Here is a 22,056-nt window from a genome sequence, read left to right as displayed (position 1 = left end):
TCAAGTGTTGCATAATTCTGACATATATACACATAATAATTTCTACATGATTTGCACATTGATATTTAATTCAGAATTTGTATTACAAGTGTTATATAGATCACAGCTATATCACAGATTCAATACATTGTTAATATATCTAATAGAATAAATTTTTTAGACCAATTATAGTCTTGAAATATTCAGTCCTTAGATTTTTGTTAGAGAACTTAATCAATAGGTATTCTGATAGTCTGTAGTTAAATAATGAATTTCAAAAGTCAATAGAATTGATATCTAGCACTCTGATATTTAGCAAAAACATGCCGAGACATCCGGATCCAAATGGTTCCTCCTGTTATGATATGCGTCTTTGAGAATTCTTAGTAATGTTATAATTGCAGTTGGTCTTTGTTTGGTGTATTATATGCTATGTACAACAAAGCTATCGTACCCTGTTCATACATTATGAACAGGATAGGGCCAAACCTTGGTATCCACCTTATTGACTTCATCACCTGACCAAAGTTATGTGCTATGTTGAGTTTCTCCAGTTCTTTGATATTTTTTTAGGCTAAAACAGATTGCTGTATACACAGGATAAACAGTGGGAAAAAAAGGGGGTAAGGTAATTGGTTGTTGTTTTAGATAATTCTTAGGGTGCTGCAAGTTTTGCACATGGCTGTTGTCTTTCATGTCTTAGATTGGCGGGGGGGGGTGGAATTCATTTATGCAGATTTTTCATTCTTTAATTTCTTCAAATATGATGCACAAAATGTTCAACCGGGTATTTTTGCTGAAAATATTTAACGAAAGAATCTCCGTCTTTATGAGTGATCTATTTTTAGTCAAGGTCACCATTTATCAGAACATTACATTAGTCAGATGTTTATATTTGTGTTGGTAAGGGAGGGAAAACAGGGGTTGCGTTGACACAACGTCAGCAGGAAACGGGTAGTCAATCTCCTTTTTCTCTCATTCCTTTCGATGTTTTGGTTCACGTTCTGGTTGTTTAAAAATGCCTAGAATGAGGTATCTTACATTAGAAAAAGCCCTTCAAAGATTTTTTGATGAAGAAACAGATGATGATAATGTTAATAATGACTAGAATGATGAATCTGATATTGTTGTTGTTCCCCCAAAAATTGCAGAGCCTAGTGATGAAGAAGAAAGGAATGGCAATGTTTTAAATAACGATAATGATATTTTACCAAATGATACTGCTGGGGAAGTTGAAATTCATGTAAGAACTAAGTTTCAGCCTTCTAAAAGCAGTTATAGTCATACTAAAAAGTTTAAAAACAGAAGACTGAAATCTTGAAGTGGATAAAAAAGGAACTGTTAGTTATGTCTCAGGAAGAACATGAAGAAAGAGATAGAAGAGAAATTATAAAAGAAAAAAACACAAGGTAAAACTAGTGCACAGATTTTCGATTTTCTTTTTGGTTTAGACATTTACTCTCTTCTCGTTGAACAGACAAATATATATGCTCAGGTAAATAAATAAATAAATAAATAAATAAATAAAAAAAAAACCCAGAATTTATTGCACCTGAAGCCTATATGAGAAGATTTATTGGACAGGATATCTATACAGGATATCATTCTTTACCTCAAAAAATGTATTGGTCTTTTGATAAAGATATTTCTGTTCCTGTTGTACGAGAATCGATATCACGTTTGCAGTACATGTATCACGTTTGCAGGAATATGAAGCAGAATTTGCATTTGACAATAGTCAAATTGACAATACTGATAAATTATATGAGATGAGACCGTATCTAAACTTATTAAGTATCACCACTTTTTACTACTGGAAATATAAAGTCTCTTTTAGATTTCAGACGCGAGAATGCATTATTATTTTTGCAAACTCCTATAGAGAGTGTAGAATTAGTCAGAAATAGATCAGCAACAGGAAGACCTAGTAAATTCAGCATTCAAAAACCATTGCATGGAGATGGTAGACATTTTATCGTAGGTCCATTGATAACAAAAGACTTTGTTGTAAAGAGTACAATAGCCAGACTGTTTATAGTTACAGCAAAGTATGTAATGTAGCTTTACATCATGATCGTAATCAAGCTTTTCATGCTTGAATCATTCAAATGAAATAATCTGTATTTGTAAAATAAATACAATGTATATTTTAATATTAAATTAATTACAAGTAAAGTGATTTGTAGATTTGCAAAACGTTATACAGCTAAAAAGTAATCCTGCGCTCCACTCAAAAGAAACATCACACGAGTACAAACCTACTCACTTAAACATCCGTAGTCTTATTCCGCTGATTTTGCGCGAACGCAATACTCGCTTTTTCCACAAGTAAGAGTATTTTTTCTATTTTCAATGTAAATTTATGTTATAAATGCTTAATTTAATATTTGTTATTATTTCCATGAGAAAAGAAACATTCCTTGTAGTTTTGGCGGTTAATGGGTTAATTGATCTGGTAAAAATTAAATAGTCCAAAACCCCCCGACAGACGTGAAGCATATTATCGCTATGTCTGAAATTAACTACAATATCAGACAAAGGTTTAAATAAGCCTCTTATTTAAAAAGAACTTAGAACGTAAAGGCATATTCTAATGCTAACAAAATCAATTACAGCTCATGGTGATGTAATTAAACAAGAACAGTCAAATTCAAACTAATAATGTGGACTAGTGGTCAAAGATTATACAATTTAATTGTAATTTAATCTGACTCAATAACTCTATCATATGAGGAAAGAGAAATGGGAAATTATAGTAAAGGTTGAAATCATAAACAATTGGGTAATTTACATAATAATAGCTGCACATATCTTTGAAGAATAATTTTCTTTATGTACTCAGTTTCTTTCTTCAACACGTTTCCTTTTCATTTTAGAATTTTTGGATTTAATTAAGGATTTCCATTATTTTAAAAAACACTAAATGCATTTAGAATGTACAGAAAAGTGGCTAATTTTATTTCTTTAGTAATATGAAAATTCAGAAGCAATATGAAATATATAAAGTAAAGGACGGTTACAGAGCTGATGTGGCAGAATTTCTAGAATTTAGTGACACACCGAACAACAAAATCTAGAAATGGCAAAACTTTTAGAATTTAGAGCAAGCATTGGAAGCAGAATTTAGAAAGGCAGTAGGCAGCAGAACTTAGGATCCACAGAGGTGCATCAGGTGGGAAAATGCCTAGTGCATATAAACAAGCTATATGTATGATGCATTCAGAAATATTAGATGAATCTTTTAAATTGTAAGTTTTCAATTTCTTTATTAATAAAAAAATCCCTTTCTATAATGCCTGTCCATGTGATAAGATCAGAAACATTTTTGATATTTTCCATGCTTTTGTCTAATGAAAAGTAGAGGAAATAAAGAGAAGATAAACATGTTAAGATTCTAGTATCAGAAGTAATATATTCAAATATTATGTTTTCATTGTTCTTCCAGATGTTCTCCCAAAATTAAGAAATTCATTGTAAACTTTCTGTAAAATACATCCACTACGTGTTGATAACATGTTGATAACAATTTTTCATTTTGTCACATATTTCTTGAATCTTCTAGAATCGTGGGTCTATAAATCTTGCCTTCAAATCTTTCTAAACTTTCCACGCCGCAAAATTTAAAATCCTAAAGAAAAATTATCCCTACCATTTCTGTAACAGAAAACAGCCAGAAATATTTCGGAAAAAAAGTATAAAATTAATTTTATAGAGAAAACTGATGCACATTCTGAGAATTTTGAATATTCTGAGACAATTACATGGGAAAAACTCTTACTATGAAAAAATTAAAAACTAGACATTTTTAATTAATTCCATAGTTAATTTTGCTTTTGCTAAGAGCTGTTTTGTAAATTGTGCTTTATAGCTTTATACCTTGTTTATTTTTCAGATTTAAAATATTGTGTAAGTTGGCAAAATTAAACTTTATAATATGACAGCGAAAAATAAAAATGTTTTACTTTAATGTTATTTTTTAAATATAATTTCGGTATATTACCATTATTTTAATAAAATTTATCAATGTTACGATGTTTAAAAAAAAAAATGTCGGAAAATTCTCAGATTTTGGAATTAAAAAGTTTCTATAGAAACTAATCTTAAAATCGCCAAAATGTTTAAAAGTCACCAAATTTAGAACCGTTTAATAAAAAAATTCACATCCCCAAAAGCAAAAAGTTGTTTAAGAGCTCTTTACTAGAAAAAATGGATTTCAAAATGCTCGTGTTTCACTTCTTGCATAGAAACTTGAGTATTCCATCATTTATATTAGAAACAAATTACAATTCATGAACCCATTCAAAAGATTACCATACATACGGCAGTGAATCGCCAAAAATATTCCTCAAAATGCTAATTCACACTCAAAATGACAGTCGTAAAAACAGATAGAAATTTCAGATGATTAAAATTAAGGACCTTCTGTTGATTTTGGCCAAAATTAAGGACTTTTAAGGACCAAAAATCGATTCCAAAAATTCTAAGGACTTTTAAGGACTCTTAAGGATCGTACGAACCCTGTCTAACATTTGGTGGAAACAGTTTGAAAAGTGAAACGGACATTTATAATGATTCAATGTAAAACGAAAACAATAGTCCAATCAGGGACAAAGCCCCTTTGGACTTAAAAAAAAAAAAAAAAACACTGCTAACAGTTGGCTCTTTGGGGAGGGAAGTGCAGTTAGGTAATCAGAAAGTACAAGAAATAGCAGAAATGTTAACGAGCTATTAAAACTCTGAAAAAAGCACTAGGGTATTTCTTAAAGGTAAACTCTTAAGTATTATAAATTATGTTTTAATGCCCAAGAATCACAAATTTAGGTTTTGGGGGATTAAAATACAGGCCAAAACTAAGGCTTGTTCAAAGTTACAAGAAAAAATAAGTAGACAATTTTTAGGAGTGCTGTAGTAATAGAAGTTGTGCCTATATTGTTCAAAACTATTTAAAAGTAGTAATGAACCCCTTCTTTGCTTATCTGTCCATAGAAACAATATGGAGAGTGTTTATACATTTTCAGAGCGATTTCAATAAAGAATTAAAAAAAAATGTTTTGGAATAAAAATTTTCTGGCAATAGTTCTTTACTTGAAATGAGAAATACTGTCTGCTACTTTTAAATTTATTCTTCTTTCAAAATACAGCATATAAACAAGCTGTAGATTGAGGTATATATATTTTTGCACTTTCTGAAAAAATATATTCCTATGCCATAATTTTAAAACATTGTGAAATGCATGGAATTAAAATTTCTAAATGCAAAATAAGCAACATTAATTGGAAAGGGAAAAACCATCAACCATTACTTCTACATGGAGAGAAGACTCTAAACAAATACCTGGAAAAGGTATGTGTTTCTAAATTAAATCATTGGTAACAAGAGAAAATATGCTGATGCAGAAAATAAACTGCAGAGTCCTTAAATACATATGTAACAACAATAAATAAAGTAATAAACCAAGATTTAGAGCTTGAAAAACCTAAAAAAACATTATGTTTACTAGCTTTTGCCACATGCCTTGTTGTTTATAAATAATTTGTAGAATTCTGCATGAAAAGTATTTAATACGAGATAAATGGAAATACATTGTGACCCTTGAAGAAGCATGCATGGGTTTGCCTAAATGACTGGGGGAAAAAAAAAAAAAAAAAAAACCTATTTAATAACAAAAACAAATGGAAAAAATGTACAAACCTGGTTCCGTTAATGCAAAAAAAGTTTCAGTAAATGGTTTATTATTGTCGCAGAATTCTCTTATAATGGAAAATTAAAAAATAAGTTGAGTGGGAAAAAGTGTTAAAATCAACTCAATGTGTTATGAAGATACTAAAGTTTTACACCTGATATTTACTGAAGAAATCCCACTTCTTTATCTCACTGACAAAGAGTGAAATTTCATCAATACAAAGCAAAGAACTCTTTTTAAGTGCAAATCCACCATGAACGAAGGACTCTCGAAAATAATGGAAGAGAAATGAAAATCCCCGGAAATTTTAAGAAATCTCCTTTTATGATGAAAATCATGTTGCAGACTTAACAGACCAGAAAAATGGCTATCAAACTGATATTAAAAAAAAAAAAAATATTCTTTACATCTTAAACATTAATTAAATGGCCTTGAAATCCTTGAAATTTCTCAAAGTGTACAAACACATTTGCAATTATTAAAACTTGCAGATATTTTTTGATTTTTACACAAAGAATAGAAAACACTACCTTTAAAAGTTGGAATTTTGATTTAAAAAAAAAAGGCCTTTAATAGCAGTCTAATCAAGCCTGGAAGATTAAACAGGTAAAATTTTGTCAAGATAGCACTTATTTTAATTCTGTGGGCGGGCACACTGAATGAATAGAGCTTCAAAAAGAGTGTTGAAACAAGCATTGCTGGGAGACGCATAAAAGAGTAAGAGATTTTACTTACGATTAAAAAACACTAGATTCTGAATACCGTAGCAGATTTAGCATTACCCAGGGTGTGCCACGGGGACGCCTGCTATTCTACACACCCTCTAAAAAAGCTCTTCTTGATTATATGATGATTACATGCAGATAAATGAAAAAAAAAGTAACTTGGGTGTATGATAGTTACATTATTTACATTTCATATTTACACTTTCGTCTATTTTTTTCATGGTGGCACTTTTCGAAGAAAGTGACATCCATCCCCTTTGAAAAAGCACAAACCAACATTGCATGTTTTGCACATGTAGTGATATCCTTATCAGATTCACTATTTGAAGGCAATTCGTGTAGCACTTTCAATGCTTCAGAAATGGTCATCTCTCCCCAATCCATTTGCAAAATAATTAAAAATCAGAAAAAATAAATTAACATTATATCTGCAATCAGAAATTATAAACTATAAAATAAAATTAGATAAACTTCAACAACTCAAAGCTGTCAAAATGTAGCGCTAACAAAACTTCTTTGAATGAAAGCGAAAGAGAAAAAGAAAACTGCTGTAGAGAAAAACAGCTAAATGATAAAATTAAAGAATTTCCTAGCTAATAACCAAACCTCCCCTCCCCAAGAGAAAAGAAAGAAAGAGAAAACAGGAAATGAAACACAGGTGTGGACCCACCTTTCTATAGTTAATGAGCTGACTGACAGCTGTAGAGAAACAGAGATACAGTTATTGATCTTGTCCTAGTCTCTTAGTGACCCCACTCTGGGCACACCTGATATTCGCTGTTCGATTTTAGGCAAGATTTCAAGGTAAAAATTTAAAACTAATACAGAATAAGGAGATTAGTATACAGCCAAGAAAATAACATAAAAATTTCTTTTCAAACACTTCCTTTTATATTCTAAAAAAAAATCTGAAAAATTTCTTTGAAAAATGAGGGTATTTAAAAACTAAACATTGCTAAAATATATGGACTGGTTTGCATTGGGCTGCCACCAGATATAAAAAAGATTTAGAGTAACTTATCAATTCTTTTTATATTTGAGGAGGCTTGAAATCATGTTCCTTTTCACCACTATTTTTTCCAGCTAATCTCTCACACACGCACGCACACACGCGCACGCACACACACACACGCACACACACACAAAAAAAAAAAAAAAAAAAAGAGAGAGAGAGAGAGGAGGGGGGGAGATAGCAAGAAAGAAAACAGCAAGCTATCAGTCTTAGTTTTCACAGCGGCATTCTTACTATTCAAGATACTGAATCAGCTTTTCCAAAAATGAAATTTCATTTGCAAAAGTAGCTTTGAATTGAAAAATTATCAAATGATCTCAATGAACTCTTAAAAAGCGAAATAGTAACTTTTGGAAGAAAGTTTATTATTATTTATATATGGCAGAATGAATGGCAGAATAAACAAACAAACAAAAAAAAAAAAAAAAAAAAAAAAGAGGAGGTTTCAGATTTTAAAATACATTTCAAGGGAGTTTTTTATTATTAAATATCATGTTCTTTGCACTTAAGCCACAAAATTCAGTTCAACAGCAATATCACAAAGTAATTTTAAAATGAGAATATCTTTATGATTTCTGATACACAGTATCGCACGCTGGAGATAAAAAGGTCCCCCCCCAATAGAGTGTTGCCATTGCTCACTTTTAAGTCGAGTTTGTTAATCAAAATTTCATTAAAGTTTTACAAAATATGAAATCGATAATAAAACAAATTCTAAATTTGGGCTTTCAGATGTCCATATTCGGGTAGAAACAAATGTTATTCAAAATTTGATGTTATTACGGCAAAGCCTCGAGAGAATGGCGAGAAAAATACATACATTTATGAAGATTCTTTATTATTTGATTTCTTCAAATACAATGCAGGACTCTATCATTTAGGGGCAACAATTTGAAAAGTGATACGCCGATTATAGTGATTCAACGGAAAATCGCAAAACGAAAACAATAGTCCTTTAGGGACAAAGCCCCTTTGGACTAAAAAGACATTTTAAAACATTTATTTCTTCTGTACTTCCACCCCCATTTTTTATAAGAAGCTGAAGTTTTTGCTGACAATATCTACTCAATTTTGCTTTCAAAGATAAGGTAACTCTATTAATAAGTACGCAAAAAAGATTTTAATAAGTAAATTCATTTTGGGTACTTTGTAACTAAAGAGACAGAAAATGCTGTTTATAATAATAAACTTTTAGTTATTAGAATTTTTATTGTAGAGAAACAGTAAATAAATAAAAAATAAATAAAAAAAAGGAGGGGGTATGTAAATTTATTTTTGGGTACTTTACAGCTAAAGAGATAGAAATTGTTGTTTATAAATAATAGTATTGGATTTATTAGAATTTTTATCATAGAAGGATAGTAATGAAAAAAGAAAAAGGGGGTTTCATTTTTAAGAAGCTTCCTACTAATAACATAGAGACCATTTCCTCTAAAATTGCAACTTATTTAAAGAAATATTTTAATTGGGGGGGGGAGAGCATCTGGGAATCAATGTTTAAAGAAATAAAGCTTGTAATACCTGTACCAAAACTTCTGAAATATATATATTAAACAGCTATACCAAAACAAAATTTAAATGCAGTTAAAAACTGAAGAGAAAGATTAAACCTCAGAGTAATACTTCCTCCAACAGATAATTGGAATGTCTCAAGTATACTTACTTCCAATCACACTTGACACATTTGTAAAAGTAAGGAAAAGAAATCTCATAATTATGGCACCTCTGGGGAACTTCTATATTAGGTAATATCCAGTTGCACCTTGCAGCCCTTAAAAATAGAAAAGTTTATCAAGTAATTTTAAAACCTAGTGCAAAATAATCAGATTGAAATTATTGTCATGGCCCACAAAGTGGCCAAGCAGTAAAAGCCACTGAACACTGGTAATTTGGTCCATGGTTTGAGTCCTGGAAAATAGTTTAGCTGCATGGACATTTTTGTAGTTTTTCTCAAATATGGATATAAGGCAGCTTTCCTTAAAAAGTCTTATAGGGAACATCCCTCCTTTTCCGAGTAGTACAAACGACAGACCATGCAATAAATAATAATTAAAAAAAAAAAAATAAAAAATATAAATAAAAAAATAAATAAATAAACATGTTATAATTTCTTTTTTTTTTTTTTTTCCCCAATTGTTAATCATGAATTGGATGCAATTTACTATCTTATATTCTACAAAATGGCTTCAACGGTTAGAATTAAAAATATATTTCAAAGATTTTTATTAGAATATTTTATTTATTATATTAGTGATGTGAACATTTGTGCCAAATTATCAGTTAGATATGCAATTTTATCTTTGATATTTATGTAAATTATTAAGAAGCATGCTGTTCTTAAATAGTTCATGTTTTACACTAATAAGCATTAACGTACAGTTATAATTTGAAATATAATACAATAAAACATGTATAAAAATTAAAAGAAATATATACAATTGGATTCTCACATAAAACCTAACACTTTCTGAAATAAAAGGTCCATAAATTATTAAAAGCATGATAAATGAGATCAGTATGTGAGTGAAATACAACAGCCCAAACACCCTCAATACATTCTTTCCAAGGGTGTTTTGATAACAAGCATCAACTGAAGAACTGGACTAATGTTTCAGTGTTTACATCAGTAGTCAGCAAATTAAATCCAAGGGGTATTGTTTTTACATTAAAAGTAAATCAAATCAAGCACTATAATGCAACAGCTGATAGTTGAGTTGAAAAATTGTGAATAATGGCTGTGAGTGGTGCTACTGATGTATTCGGTCATATGTCATTGTTTGTAAAAGCACAACAAAAGATGAATATTTCTGCATTGCACAAGTGTTTGACAGTTTTGCCTTAGTGATGCATGTACACTACGCAAACAAAAAAAGGGGTAGTGGAGTTCGATTTTTCCGTTCTAACTAGGCCGATTGACGATATTCAACTTGTGTTTTTCATATCTCAAAAGTGTGACTTAGGATATGTATTAGATTTATATATATCATTGTTCTAATTGAAGCATTTTGACTCAAAATCAGACTTTTTCTGAAATAACATGCCAATTTTTTTCCATATTTCAATTCTACGACACACTATGACAAACTTCCAAGTTTTGAAACAACCGCAAGAGTAGTTTTTAAAAAATTAGCTCCTCAATGTTAATTGAGTTTGGTATATATTTATTAATCTTTTTTATTTTATTAAACTTATTTGATTCTTCCTTTTTCATTTCGAAATTCAGGTTCATTCCAAATAAAATTCGTCCATTTTTTATAATTTATTTTTAAAATTTGTATTTTAAAATAATTTTTATAAATTTTTCAAAAAATGTTTTGAATTATAATCTATAAAAATTTTAGCATCATCTTAAAGTAGGCGTATATCTAAGCATACCTGCAAAAAATTACAGTTTTTTATTCGAAATTTCCAAAGATACGTGTGAATTTATATATCGCCCCGTTTTGAAATTTGGCATATTTGTTGAAAGCGATAAAACATCAAATGTGGTTTAGACACATTGCTAAAATTATTCGAAAGTAGGAACGATGTGACTTTTTTCTGCTCTGGCATAATAGAAGGGAAAGGAAAAATGGTTGTCATATATTAAGAAGTTCACCAAGTGAATTATTCTTGCCGCAAACTGAAAAATTGAGCCAATATAAATTTTGGAATTTCTCCGTACATTCGCACCAAATTTTACAAAATTTAATATCTAGACATAATTTGAGTCGTAGAATGGAAATATGGGAAAAAAATTGGTATGTCATTTCAGAAAAAATCTGATTTTGTGTCAAAATACCCATGTTAGAACAATGAGACATATAAATCAAATATATATGCTAAGTCGCGCTTTCGAGACATGAAAAATTTGAATTTTGTCAAACGGCCCAGTAGAACGAGAGATATAGAAATATCCCCCCCACTTTTTTTTTCCGCAGTGTGCATCACTATAGAAGTCTGTCAAGGCACTCTGTGATATTTTGTTCTTTTTATTTCATTTGATTCAGTACCTACTGTTATCATGTTACTCTCAAAATCAAATAAGAAGACAAAAATAGACCTTAAATGGCTTTTAAATCAGAATACAGTGCCAATTATTTTTTCATAAGATAAAATCACAAAGTTTTATGCTTAATATGCAATTATATAATAGCTATGCAAAAAGAGTCCAATATACATCATCATTACCAAGCTATGCATGTAACACGGTATTCAAACCCCATAGAAAGTGAATTATCATTAAAACTAGAAAGTTTTAAACAGTTATCCTCCCAATGTAATTTATTTGTGCAGGGGAGAGAAAAAAAAAAAAAAAAAAAAAGATACGGAAACAGAAACTAAAGTCAGCTTACAAATAGCTCATTTATTAGCCATGAAAGTAAAACAATTTACCGATGGTGAATTGATCAAATCATGTTTGCTTGTGGCAATTGAACAGAAAGAATATATACGTTTTGATCTGTTTGTCTTTTGGCGAAAACAACTGCTAGAAAACTTGAGAACATCAGGATCCATATCAAAAGTCAATTAAAATGCAAGGCAAAAAATTTCAAATGGTGTTGGCTCTTGATGAATCAACAGATATTACTGATACTGTCCAATTGTTGGTATTTATTTGAGGAGTCAATACTGAACTTGAGGTGATTGAAGATTCAGCTTATATGAATAGTCTGTGTGGAACAACTACAGGTATCTTCAAGGAAGTCAAGAAAATGCTAATACAATATCATTTGCAATGGAATCAGTTAAAATATGTCACATCTGAGGAAAAAATACATGTAGAACACCTCATTCTGTCATCTATTATTGAACCAGCTGTATTAGTAAACTTCTTTCGCTCTAGTGGACTTAACCATTGCCAGTTTCATGACTTTTTATTAGAGACTTAAGCTAAATAGTCTTTTTTGCCTAATCATGCAGCTGTTTGAAGACTCAGCAATGGCAAAATTTTGTTGATATTCTTCAAAATGAGAGAAGTCATAGATATTTTTTGAAAGAGAAAAATTGCCTGCAGCCTTTATTATCGATGAGCAGATGGCTATGGAAATTATCATTTGTCACAGGTATCGTGGTATACCTCAATGAATTGAATTAAAAATTACAGGGGAAACAGTACTCATATTCAAAACATATTCTACTGTAAAGGCATATTGCTGAAAATTTGCAATGTTTGAAATGCAAATAGCATTTTTCCATGCTGTAGAAAATTTCTAATATTAGCCAAATGCCTTAAAAAAACACACAGGATATATTTTCTGACCTTAAATACAATTTCCATTTTCAAAATCCATTTGACTGTATAATTGAGGAGCTTCCATCAGGCCTTAAATTGAGAATGACTGATTTGAAAAATAATGTCTAAATAAAAGGATCTAACTCAGTTTTACAAATGTATTACAGAAGATAAATATGCTCTATTAAAATCATATGCACGGGGTTGGATATCCACATTTGGGAGTATTTACTAAAGCGAAAAGACATTTTCCAAAATAAAGTATATAAAAATCACAATTCAAATAATCATTAACAGATGACCATTTGCAACTTAGTAGGAAGTACTTATTTAAAACTTCAGTATCATAAGATATTATCTCAGATAAGAAAAAAAAAAAATATTCCTCACATTAGAAATTTTAATTTATTTAATAACAATGATTTTTAATATGTAAATGTAAATTTTTTATTCTTTTTTTTTTTGTAAGTGTTTGAAAAATGTGTATAAATATTATGTAAAGTAATTCATTTTTTATGCATCACTTCATAAAAAATGAATATTTTCTTTTCTCTATAACAATATTACTCATTTCATACCTAGATGCCAGCCAAGTCTAAAAGTTTTACAATGTGGCCTTTTCTAAAAAACGTTTGCCAACTTCTGCCTTAAGGGAGAGAGAATGAGCGATTCTCAACCGATGGTTCGCAACAGAAAAATAAGTGGTATGCAGGGAAACAAAATATTTTTAACTATTAAATTCAAAAATTAAATACCCCAACATCCTGTTTAAGTTTTTTCTCTAACACTCATAAATTTGTTTGATCTGAGCTTTGTTTAAGGTCAATACCCACTAACTGACTTTAGCAAAATAATCAGTTTTTATCTTCATAAATATGCTTTTAGCCATAGACATAACAAAATTTCTCATAAATGATGTTTTTAAAAGGAGTAATAGAAATGGATGTCGTATTTAATAGGAAATCAAAATATATTTCTATCAAAAGATATTAGTATTTCATTAATTCTTTTAGAGTTAAGCGATATATTAGCATGTCTGCACTTTATGCCGCCACCATTTCCGAGCTCATATTGCTCTATTTTCAATTAGAATCATTTTTTTTTTTAAAATGTTGATTTGTATCTCTAACATCAGGTATTTTGTCTTCTTCTTGATTTGTCTTCCTTACTTTTCTACGCGATTTGAGAATATTGTCCTTTGTTTTTAAAGTGGTACATGTTATTATGGCAAAGCCTTGAAGGCTATCTGCATAAAGGGGGGATGCTTTCATGAAGGACTTACTAAGGGAAACTGGCTCGTATACACATTGCACATAGGGAAAACCATGAAAATGGTCATGCAGCCAGCCTGTTTGTGGGATTTGAACCTTGTACCAAACTACCAGTGTTCAGCGACTTTACTGTACAGCCGCTGGAGGGCTTTGTTTCTGAAGAACTTGTATTGTGCATTTAAGTATTTGTGAAAAACCTAGATTTTCAAAAGGAAAAAATGGCTGCAATTGATTAAGCTTAAAAGTAAAAGTGATGAATGAAGGACAATCTGCTAGCACCAAGAATATTGAAATGAAAAGAAGAAATGTTTATAGAAAATATAATGAAAGTTACTTATCATTTGGGTTTACTTGGAATGAAGATGAAATGAACCCTCAACTTCAGCTGTTTGCAGTGAAGTATTATCCAGCCAAAGTATGAAACCATTGTTTTCTTAAAATACATTTTGAATAAAAGCATGCCAATTTAAAGGATAAATCTGAGGAATATTTTAGGAAGAAATTATGAGAGTTCAAAAATAGTTAACAAATAATGAAAAGTTTGTTACTTCAAGTGAAAAGGCTTTGGATGCTAGTTACTGAGTAAGCCTAAGACCTACTTTGCCATGACTGGGCAGGTTTACACTATTGGAGAAAACCCTGTAGTGTTACCAGCAGCTAAAGATACATTTTAACATTATTTAATGAAAAAGTGTCTAAATGAACTTAATAATATTCCATTATCAAATGTTACAGTAAATCGATGAATTCATGAAATGGCAAATTCCATAAAAGAGACACTTTGAATAGCCAAAGAGTATTCATTTTGTTCATTTCTTCATGATAGAGCAACTGCAAATGAAATTTTCAAAGTTGTTGACAATTCTATGTCTTAGAATAATATTGTTTGGAATAAATGCATTGCCATATGCAGAGACAGAGCTTGAGCTTTAATAGGAAAACATTTCGGTGTTATTTCTCAAGTAACAAAATTCTCACTTGAAACTTAAAGGCATTTTAAATAAACTAAAACTAAATGGCATAACAACCCTAGTGGGCCAAGGCCTGCAAGTGCCCTAGGGTTCCGGGATGCACGAGCATATGCCCTGGACAAGTAGTCAGTTTGTCGTAAGACCCAGGTGTTTAGTCCCCAAGCGAACTTGGTACTCATTTTATCGAGTCACTCAAGAAATGAAAGGTCGAGTCAACCTTGCCCAGCCCAGGGATTGAACCCCGGACCCTTGGTGCTACTGTGCAGTGTGCTAGCCACTGCGCCATCGAACTCTAACTGAAGATTCAAAAAATAACACACTTGTTAACTTTTGGCTGAACCGAAAAAAGAACTTGAAGGCATTTTAAATAATGCAATAAAATTTGTATTGCCTTTTTGCACAACCTATTTGTGTGAACAAGAATTTTTTTCCATATTATATTTGAAAAATAAACAGATAACAAAAATAAAAATGGATCCTAATTTACGCTTAAAGCTAAGTGAAATAAGACCAGACATAAATTGATCTCTCTTAAACAGTCCCAAATTTTGCACTAAATTTTAGAATTAAAGTATTATAACTTAAATTCTGATAATTAAAATTGTAACCAATTTTTAATCTCATATTTTTAATACGTGCACATTTAATACAAATAGCCTATAGGTTGTGCAGATGGCAAAAAATTTTTTTAAATATTTCTATTCAAAAACTGAAAAATAATCACTGTAAAATGTAGTAGTGGTACTAAAGTTTTTATATTTTTGCTTAGATGGTACGAGTTAGTCAACAGGCTAAAAAACACTGGTATAAATGATTCTATACTAAATTAATCTATTCTTTATGGTTATAAAATTTTAGCAGAATTTCGGGAAAAACTTAAGATGTATGAAAAAAAATTAAATTAGATAACGATAAAAATAACTTTGTTAAACCTAATTCTGAAACCAGAGGCAATAATTTTGAAAGTAAAATAAAACAAATATTCGTTGCTATAACTGCGGAAATCTTGGTCACATGGAGAATTTCTGAAGAGAAGTTTTTCAATTTTTATTTAGACAGTACACGTTAGTCAAAAGGTTGAGAACTGCTGCTCTATATGCAAATACAGATTATTATTACCTTATTTAAGTGTGGTAATGTTTCATAATGCATAATTTATCAATTTAACTTTATTATTATATTTATGCATATGACATGAATGTGTAGGATTTGGTATGATTTGCACTTTCCTGTTTATGCAGCGAGTCTCAAAACACTGTCAATGGAAACTCTACTCTTTATTTATTTATCATTTATATGATGATCAAATAATGTGCTGTTATAATGGGTGAGATAAATTTAAGATTTTTTTTCATCATGGATGTTAAAATCTTTCAAAGCTGAGAAAATTTCGATTTACATAAATAATAACTATAGATTTCTAGAAATTTTTTAAAAGCTACAAATTTGTTAAATACTGTAGGTCAATCTATCAATTACTCATTCATCTAAACTAAATAAATTTAATAAAGTACTTTTTTTTATGAAATTTAATCAAAAGAATTAAAAACATTTAATTTTGTGTCTCCTAGAAATAAATGATCTACATTACACAGTTCTAGATATCTCAATACATATATAAAATGAATGACACCCACAAACAAAACAGAAGGAGGAAAAATAGTATAAACAGACAGTTTTTATGGAAGCTATGGGAATTTTTCCTCAAATATTTGAACAATGATTTTAATAATTATCATAAAAATATACAACTCTTAATGCTTCAGTAAACAGCATGTAATTATATTTATCAATCTGATTAATAAAAACAGCAGCAATTCATTTACAGGTGATTTTATAATGACTAAATTATGCAAAAAATAAATAAAATGAAAACATAAAGAAAAGCTCTGAAATAATTCAGATTTTAACATTGCCTCATAGCTCACTGTTCAAGTTATAAGAGCTTCTCTTCTTCTGACAGTGGATGTTTAAATGGTTTATTTTCTAGGTCATTCAGTGTTTAGACCAATATTCTTCATTGGTCTGCTTTCATATATTGATGAGCCCACCAATGGCTGAACACTGGTAGTTCAGTCCGAGGTTCGAATCCCATGAACTGCATGGCCGTTTTTGTGGTTTAACCAGTTTCTCTTAGAAAGCCCTCCACGAAGGCATCCCTACCCTTAGGCAGATAACCCTAGCATACTTTGCATAATTAAATAACCAAATAAGCCAAACCATTTATTGATGCATTACTTTGTCAGACTTTTTCATATGATAAAAAGCATTCCCTCTTTGACTAACCCGATATCATGGTATCTCTTTATTTAAATAGTGATACAGACAAGTGATATGACACAAAAGCGGTTTAACAAAAAGTTGAATTGACTTATAATCCTTTCAGGTTAAAAATAAAAAAAGATAAAATAAAAATTTATGATTACCATATTTGCCATAAAGGACCATGACAAACATTATTTATTTTGTTTATGATCCACACTGCAGCATGACACATTTCATGAAGAAGAGTGTCTTGCAAACGATCTGTTAAAAAATATGTGCATTAAAATACCAAATGACATAAATTTAACAAAATAACAAAATTTGGAAAACAAAAACTTTTCTTCTTTTAAAAAAGTAAAAGATATTAATAAAATATGATTAAATAAATAGTTTAACCCATAAAAGCATTAATTTATTAGTTGTATTGTTTTCATTCCTTTAAGCTTACCTCACAGGGAGTAAATTACTCACTAAGTTTATTTGCAATTAAATTCGCTATTATGCTGGAAATTTTACTTTTAGTTAACCCTTCGGTAGTTGCAAGATTAAGCAGTCCCCCCTAGATATGCAAAATATCTATCAGATGGATGGGAAAAAATGGCACCTGTTTACTCTCTTGATTCTCAGTTAACTAGATTTCAATCATAATAGAGAATGAAATTCTGTATAGTGCTGATTCTGCAACTGGAAAAACAAAATTTTAGTAAAGTAACTGTTTACCACTGTATATTGCATGGTGGGGGGGGGAACGGAAACACTGACATTTATTCAAACATTTTTGAATAGTTCAATAAAATGCTTAGATGCTAAATTGATAATTTTATCTCTTACTTTTTTTTTTTTCAAATTCATGTTGACCAATGGATGAGCTATAATTATTATTTCATGCATTTTCTTAATGCAGTTTCATCTAGCAAACATTAATCACATGCAATAATGAGGATTTACTATAGGATTATGCCATCACAACTTGATTATTATTTAGAAGCAGTTTCAAAAATCTCTTTTGTATTCCACGTTTCAAAATATAGAAATAGTAATTATCGTGCAAAATTAACTCAGTTACACCTCTTTAAATTATTACCTGGATAACACATCATTTTGCTTACCACATTAACTTTTCAAAGTTAAAAAACAGATCAATTATTCATCTAAATGGATAACTTATTTCTCCGTAATTATTCAAGGTAGAATTTAATTTATGAAGTTATTTTCAGTTTGAACTTGTGATAAACTTTTTTCCTTAATGGAAAACCTATTCTGTTCCCAAAATACATAACACCATTGAAAGCTGCAACAATTTACTGGAAAATACCAGAATCTGATTTCTCTTTCTCTCCAAAATATCCCTATTAAACAAATAAAATACTGTTATCTTTTGCAAAATGTTGCTGTTTCTGAAAATTCTTTAATGCACTCAAACTATCATATTTTTTATTTTTCAAATTGTTAAAAAATGTTAAATCAAATAACTTTAGGCATGGGCATTACAAATGCAGTTTAAAGTGCTTAAAAAAAAAAAAAAAAAAAAAAAAAAATCGGGTTTAATTCAGTGAAGGAAAAATAATTTACTTGCATATATATATATTTAAAAAAAAGGGGGAAGGGGGGCGGGATTTGCTACTCCAATATCAAAAACACTTTAAAAAAAAGTCTATGAAAAATATTCTATGAAATCCAATTTAACATTTAAAATAATTTTAAGCCAAGCAATTATGATTAATTTACTAGTTTAAGAATTAATTCCTCAGTAATACAAGATACAGAACACAAACTATACTGGGAATAATAGCAACAAAAAATGGTAGGCGAAAAAACTTGTTTGATATTAATTTCATCATAAATTATCATCAAATGGATGTTTATGCACTTCTTAACGAAAGAATTATTCAAAATATAGTTGTGGACTTATTTCAAAGGATTGTCTGCACATCAGATCTGCAGCAAACATTTTTCTCAAGTAGCAATACTTTTATTTTGCTAAAATATCATGTTTAACTGAAAGGAATATATACCTCTATTTCTATGTTCAAGATAAAAAGAGAGAGATTATTATAGATATCCATAATGAATTTATTACAATCCCTTCTCATAGAAAAAGAATAAAAGAAGTTGGCTTTTGTATTCATCAATCTTGACAATAATGGTACTTTTGAATGCGTTTTACATAAGATAAAACTAAGAAACTTGTTTTAATTAAGAAACTTGTCTTTTAATCTCTAAATTTAAATCTGAACTGCATAAAGGAAATAATATATACACAAATGATAATGCAAATACAATACACAAATAAAAAATTTTGTTACAATTATCATTATTAGCTGAATGTCTTAAAAATGATGTTGGAAAAAACACATGAAGAATACTAATAGATCTATAGTTTAAACATTATAATATTCTGCAAAGAGTAATACAAACTTTGTATTAAATAAATCCTTTCCTAGAATAATGTCAAAATTAATGGTAGTTCATTAATTTCCTTAGAAGCTGCCTAAAATTCACTTCAAATGTACTGTAGAATTTTGGAATAATTTACTGAATAATAAAATTTGAAAACTTCATATATTAAAGTTTTCAGATCGCAAGTTTTTTTCTTTCTTACATTCCCCCCCTTTTTTTAACTCTTCATCCCCTTTTTAAGACTTTTCTATGATGCTTCCATTTAGAATAGTTTATTGTACTATAGGCTGGTGATTACTTCAAAATTTTCAGATTAAATTCAGTGTAAAGGAAAAAATTGTGAAGCAGTTATTTGAAGTGCAATTCTTATAAAAATTTAATACATATTTGCTCAGTAGAAAAAATTCTGTGACTTTCTTTCTTCCCCCTCCTTTTTTCCTTTTCCAGCATTTTTGCAACTTTAAAAATGTGCATGTAAGACACATTTTTTTAAATTAATCAATCTATATTTAAATTACCGTATATACTCGCGTATAAGTCGACCCCCCCCCCACTTCGACATAGAAAAGTCGTAGAAAATAAGAAACCCGCGTATAAGTCGACCCCCCACTTCCAAAATCGATTGAGAAACTTCGAAAAATTTTTTTAAGTACTACATTTATTCAGAATCATCTGAGAAAAAAAAAGTAAATATACGATAAAAAATACCTTGGTAAATAAACAAAATCAAAATCCTTCAACGTCCAATTCATGGTCAGATTCGCCAAACATTTCATAGAACTCTTCTGTCGTCATTGGCTCGTCATCATACTTATTTTCAGTCTCGAACTCTGTATTGTTACAATCACTACTAGAGCCTTCGTCGTCATTTTCACTTTCAAAAACAGCATCATCTTCCGTGCCGTCTAGTTCTTTGCTAATACAACATTTTTTAAATGATTTTATAATCATTTCAGAGGGTATTTCGTTCCAAGCATCTTTAACCCACTGAGCAGTTAATGCAATATCGGGCTTTTTAATGTTGTCTTCTAGAATTTGAAGTTGATCGTATATAGTAACCTTCTAGAATTTGTTCCGGAAAAGATTCACGTACGTAAAATCTATCTGCATTTTCCCTTTTTAAAAGTTAAAAGAAATATTCAAAATTATTCAGTTAATGCGTGGGCTATTTTTTTAAATTTTGACGTGTACGCCTGTTAACAAAAGTATTTCATGAATGAACAACAACTATTATAAAGACTTATACGTACGTAAAAACTATCTGCATTTCTCTTTTCTTGGCGTGTTGGCAAAACATTTTTATTGCTCGATATTGATCGGTTGTTCGGGGGCCGAAAATTCTTTGGTTTAATCGAAACTTGCTCTAGTTAAAGTATGAAACTCTGTGATTAGTTCGTCACATAATTTAAGTCATGAAATTACTTCAAGTAAGTTCAAGTATTTGATAAGTCGTCCAATTTGAGTGCGGGAAGAAAACAACTGCATTATGTAAAGAAATTTTTGAACTTCCGATTCTTTTAATTTTTTATGGTCCCGCGTATAAGTCGACCCCCCACTTTGAAGTCTTTTTTTTTTGTCCAAAATATCTCGACTTATACGCGGGTATATATGGTAAAACTTCTTAAATTAAAAGAAAATAATAATAATTAAAGAACTTCTTATAAATTATATGCATATTTAACTTTAAATTTTTATTTTATTACTCGAGCAGAAATATCACTAAACTTACTAATATATTATTAAAGAAAACATTTTAAATCACAAATAATCATAGGGCAAATCAGAATCCATAAACCATACATCTTTATGAAGTATTTGGATTTTGATTTCTACATGGAAGTAATAATAATTTCTAGACAGAGACATGAAATGTATACAGTTAGGGAAAGCAACAACCTTGTGTTCAGCATAGATTTTAGCAAGTTTCTTTGGATTTTGAGGGCAAACACTTTTCATCAGGAAGGTTAAAATCTATGCCAGACATAAAGCTGTTGTTTTGCCAAACTGTATGTTTTACTATGGCGTGGCTCTCTAATCTTTTGACACAATATATATAAACATAGATATACATATGGATATAACTATAAATTATACTTTAAATTAGCAATAGCCTCTTAATTCCTCTTTTTAACTTGGGTACTTTCCCTATCTTTTTGAAAAATAGTAATAACTTTTCCTAAGTCGCATCATGTATTATGTCATCTTAACCTTCTGCTGCATATGGTTCTCAACTAATCAAATTAAAGAAAATGTTTACAATGTTTACCACAAATATCACTGCTACTAACTGCAAAATCTCTTTTCCTTTCTTTCTTGCTTTGCCTTGCTTCTGCTAGCCACATATTATAGCATACTTTCTATTTGTCTAAAAAAGATTAAGCTTTCAAAATTGCGCAGGTTCATAAAGCATCCATAATAATGACATGTGAATCTGTTCAATTATGAGAATAAAACTATAAATGAATCAAAGCTGCTTCTGCTAGTTTTTCTTCTCCATTGTGTGTCACTTGACGTATCTTCCCTTCCTCTGCTAT

The 22,056-nt window shown here is 29.9% G+C and overlaps 1 protein-coding gene across 2 annotated transcripts in view; it reads right to left on the bottom strand.

Annotated features, from left to right (window-relative positions):
* The window catches only part of LOC118180484 (germ cell nuclear acidic protein-like), a 108,050-nt gene that overhangs the window by 8,283 nt on the left and 77,711 nt on the right, over window positions 1–22,056 (bottom strand). For both annotated transcript variants that reach the window (XM_085815722.1, XM_085815723.1), the window contains exons 9-10: window positions 17,284–17,383; window positions 9,064–9,171 (exon numbers count right to left, since the gene is read on the bottom strand). In XM_085815722.1, coding sequence (XP_085671848.1) covers window positions 9,064–9,171; window positions 17,284–17,383 — 208 coding nt within the window. The remainder of the gene's footprint in view (window positions 1–9,063; window positions 9,172–17,283; window positions 17,384–22,056) is intronic.

Source organism: Stegodyphus dumicola, chromosome 4 (assembly GCF_044657685.1).
Source record: "Stegodyphus dumicola isolate Sdum_Otavi_A_Nest chromosome 4, ASM4465768v1".
NCBI lineage: Eukaryota > Metazoa > Arthropoda > Arachnida > Araneae > Eresidae > Stegodyphus > Stegodyphus dumicola.
The sequence above is the reverse complement of the archived record's forward strand: the minus strand, read 5'-3'. Positions and strand labels throughout refer to the sequence as shown.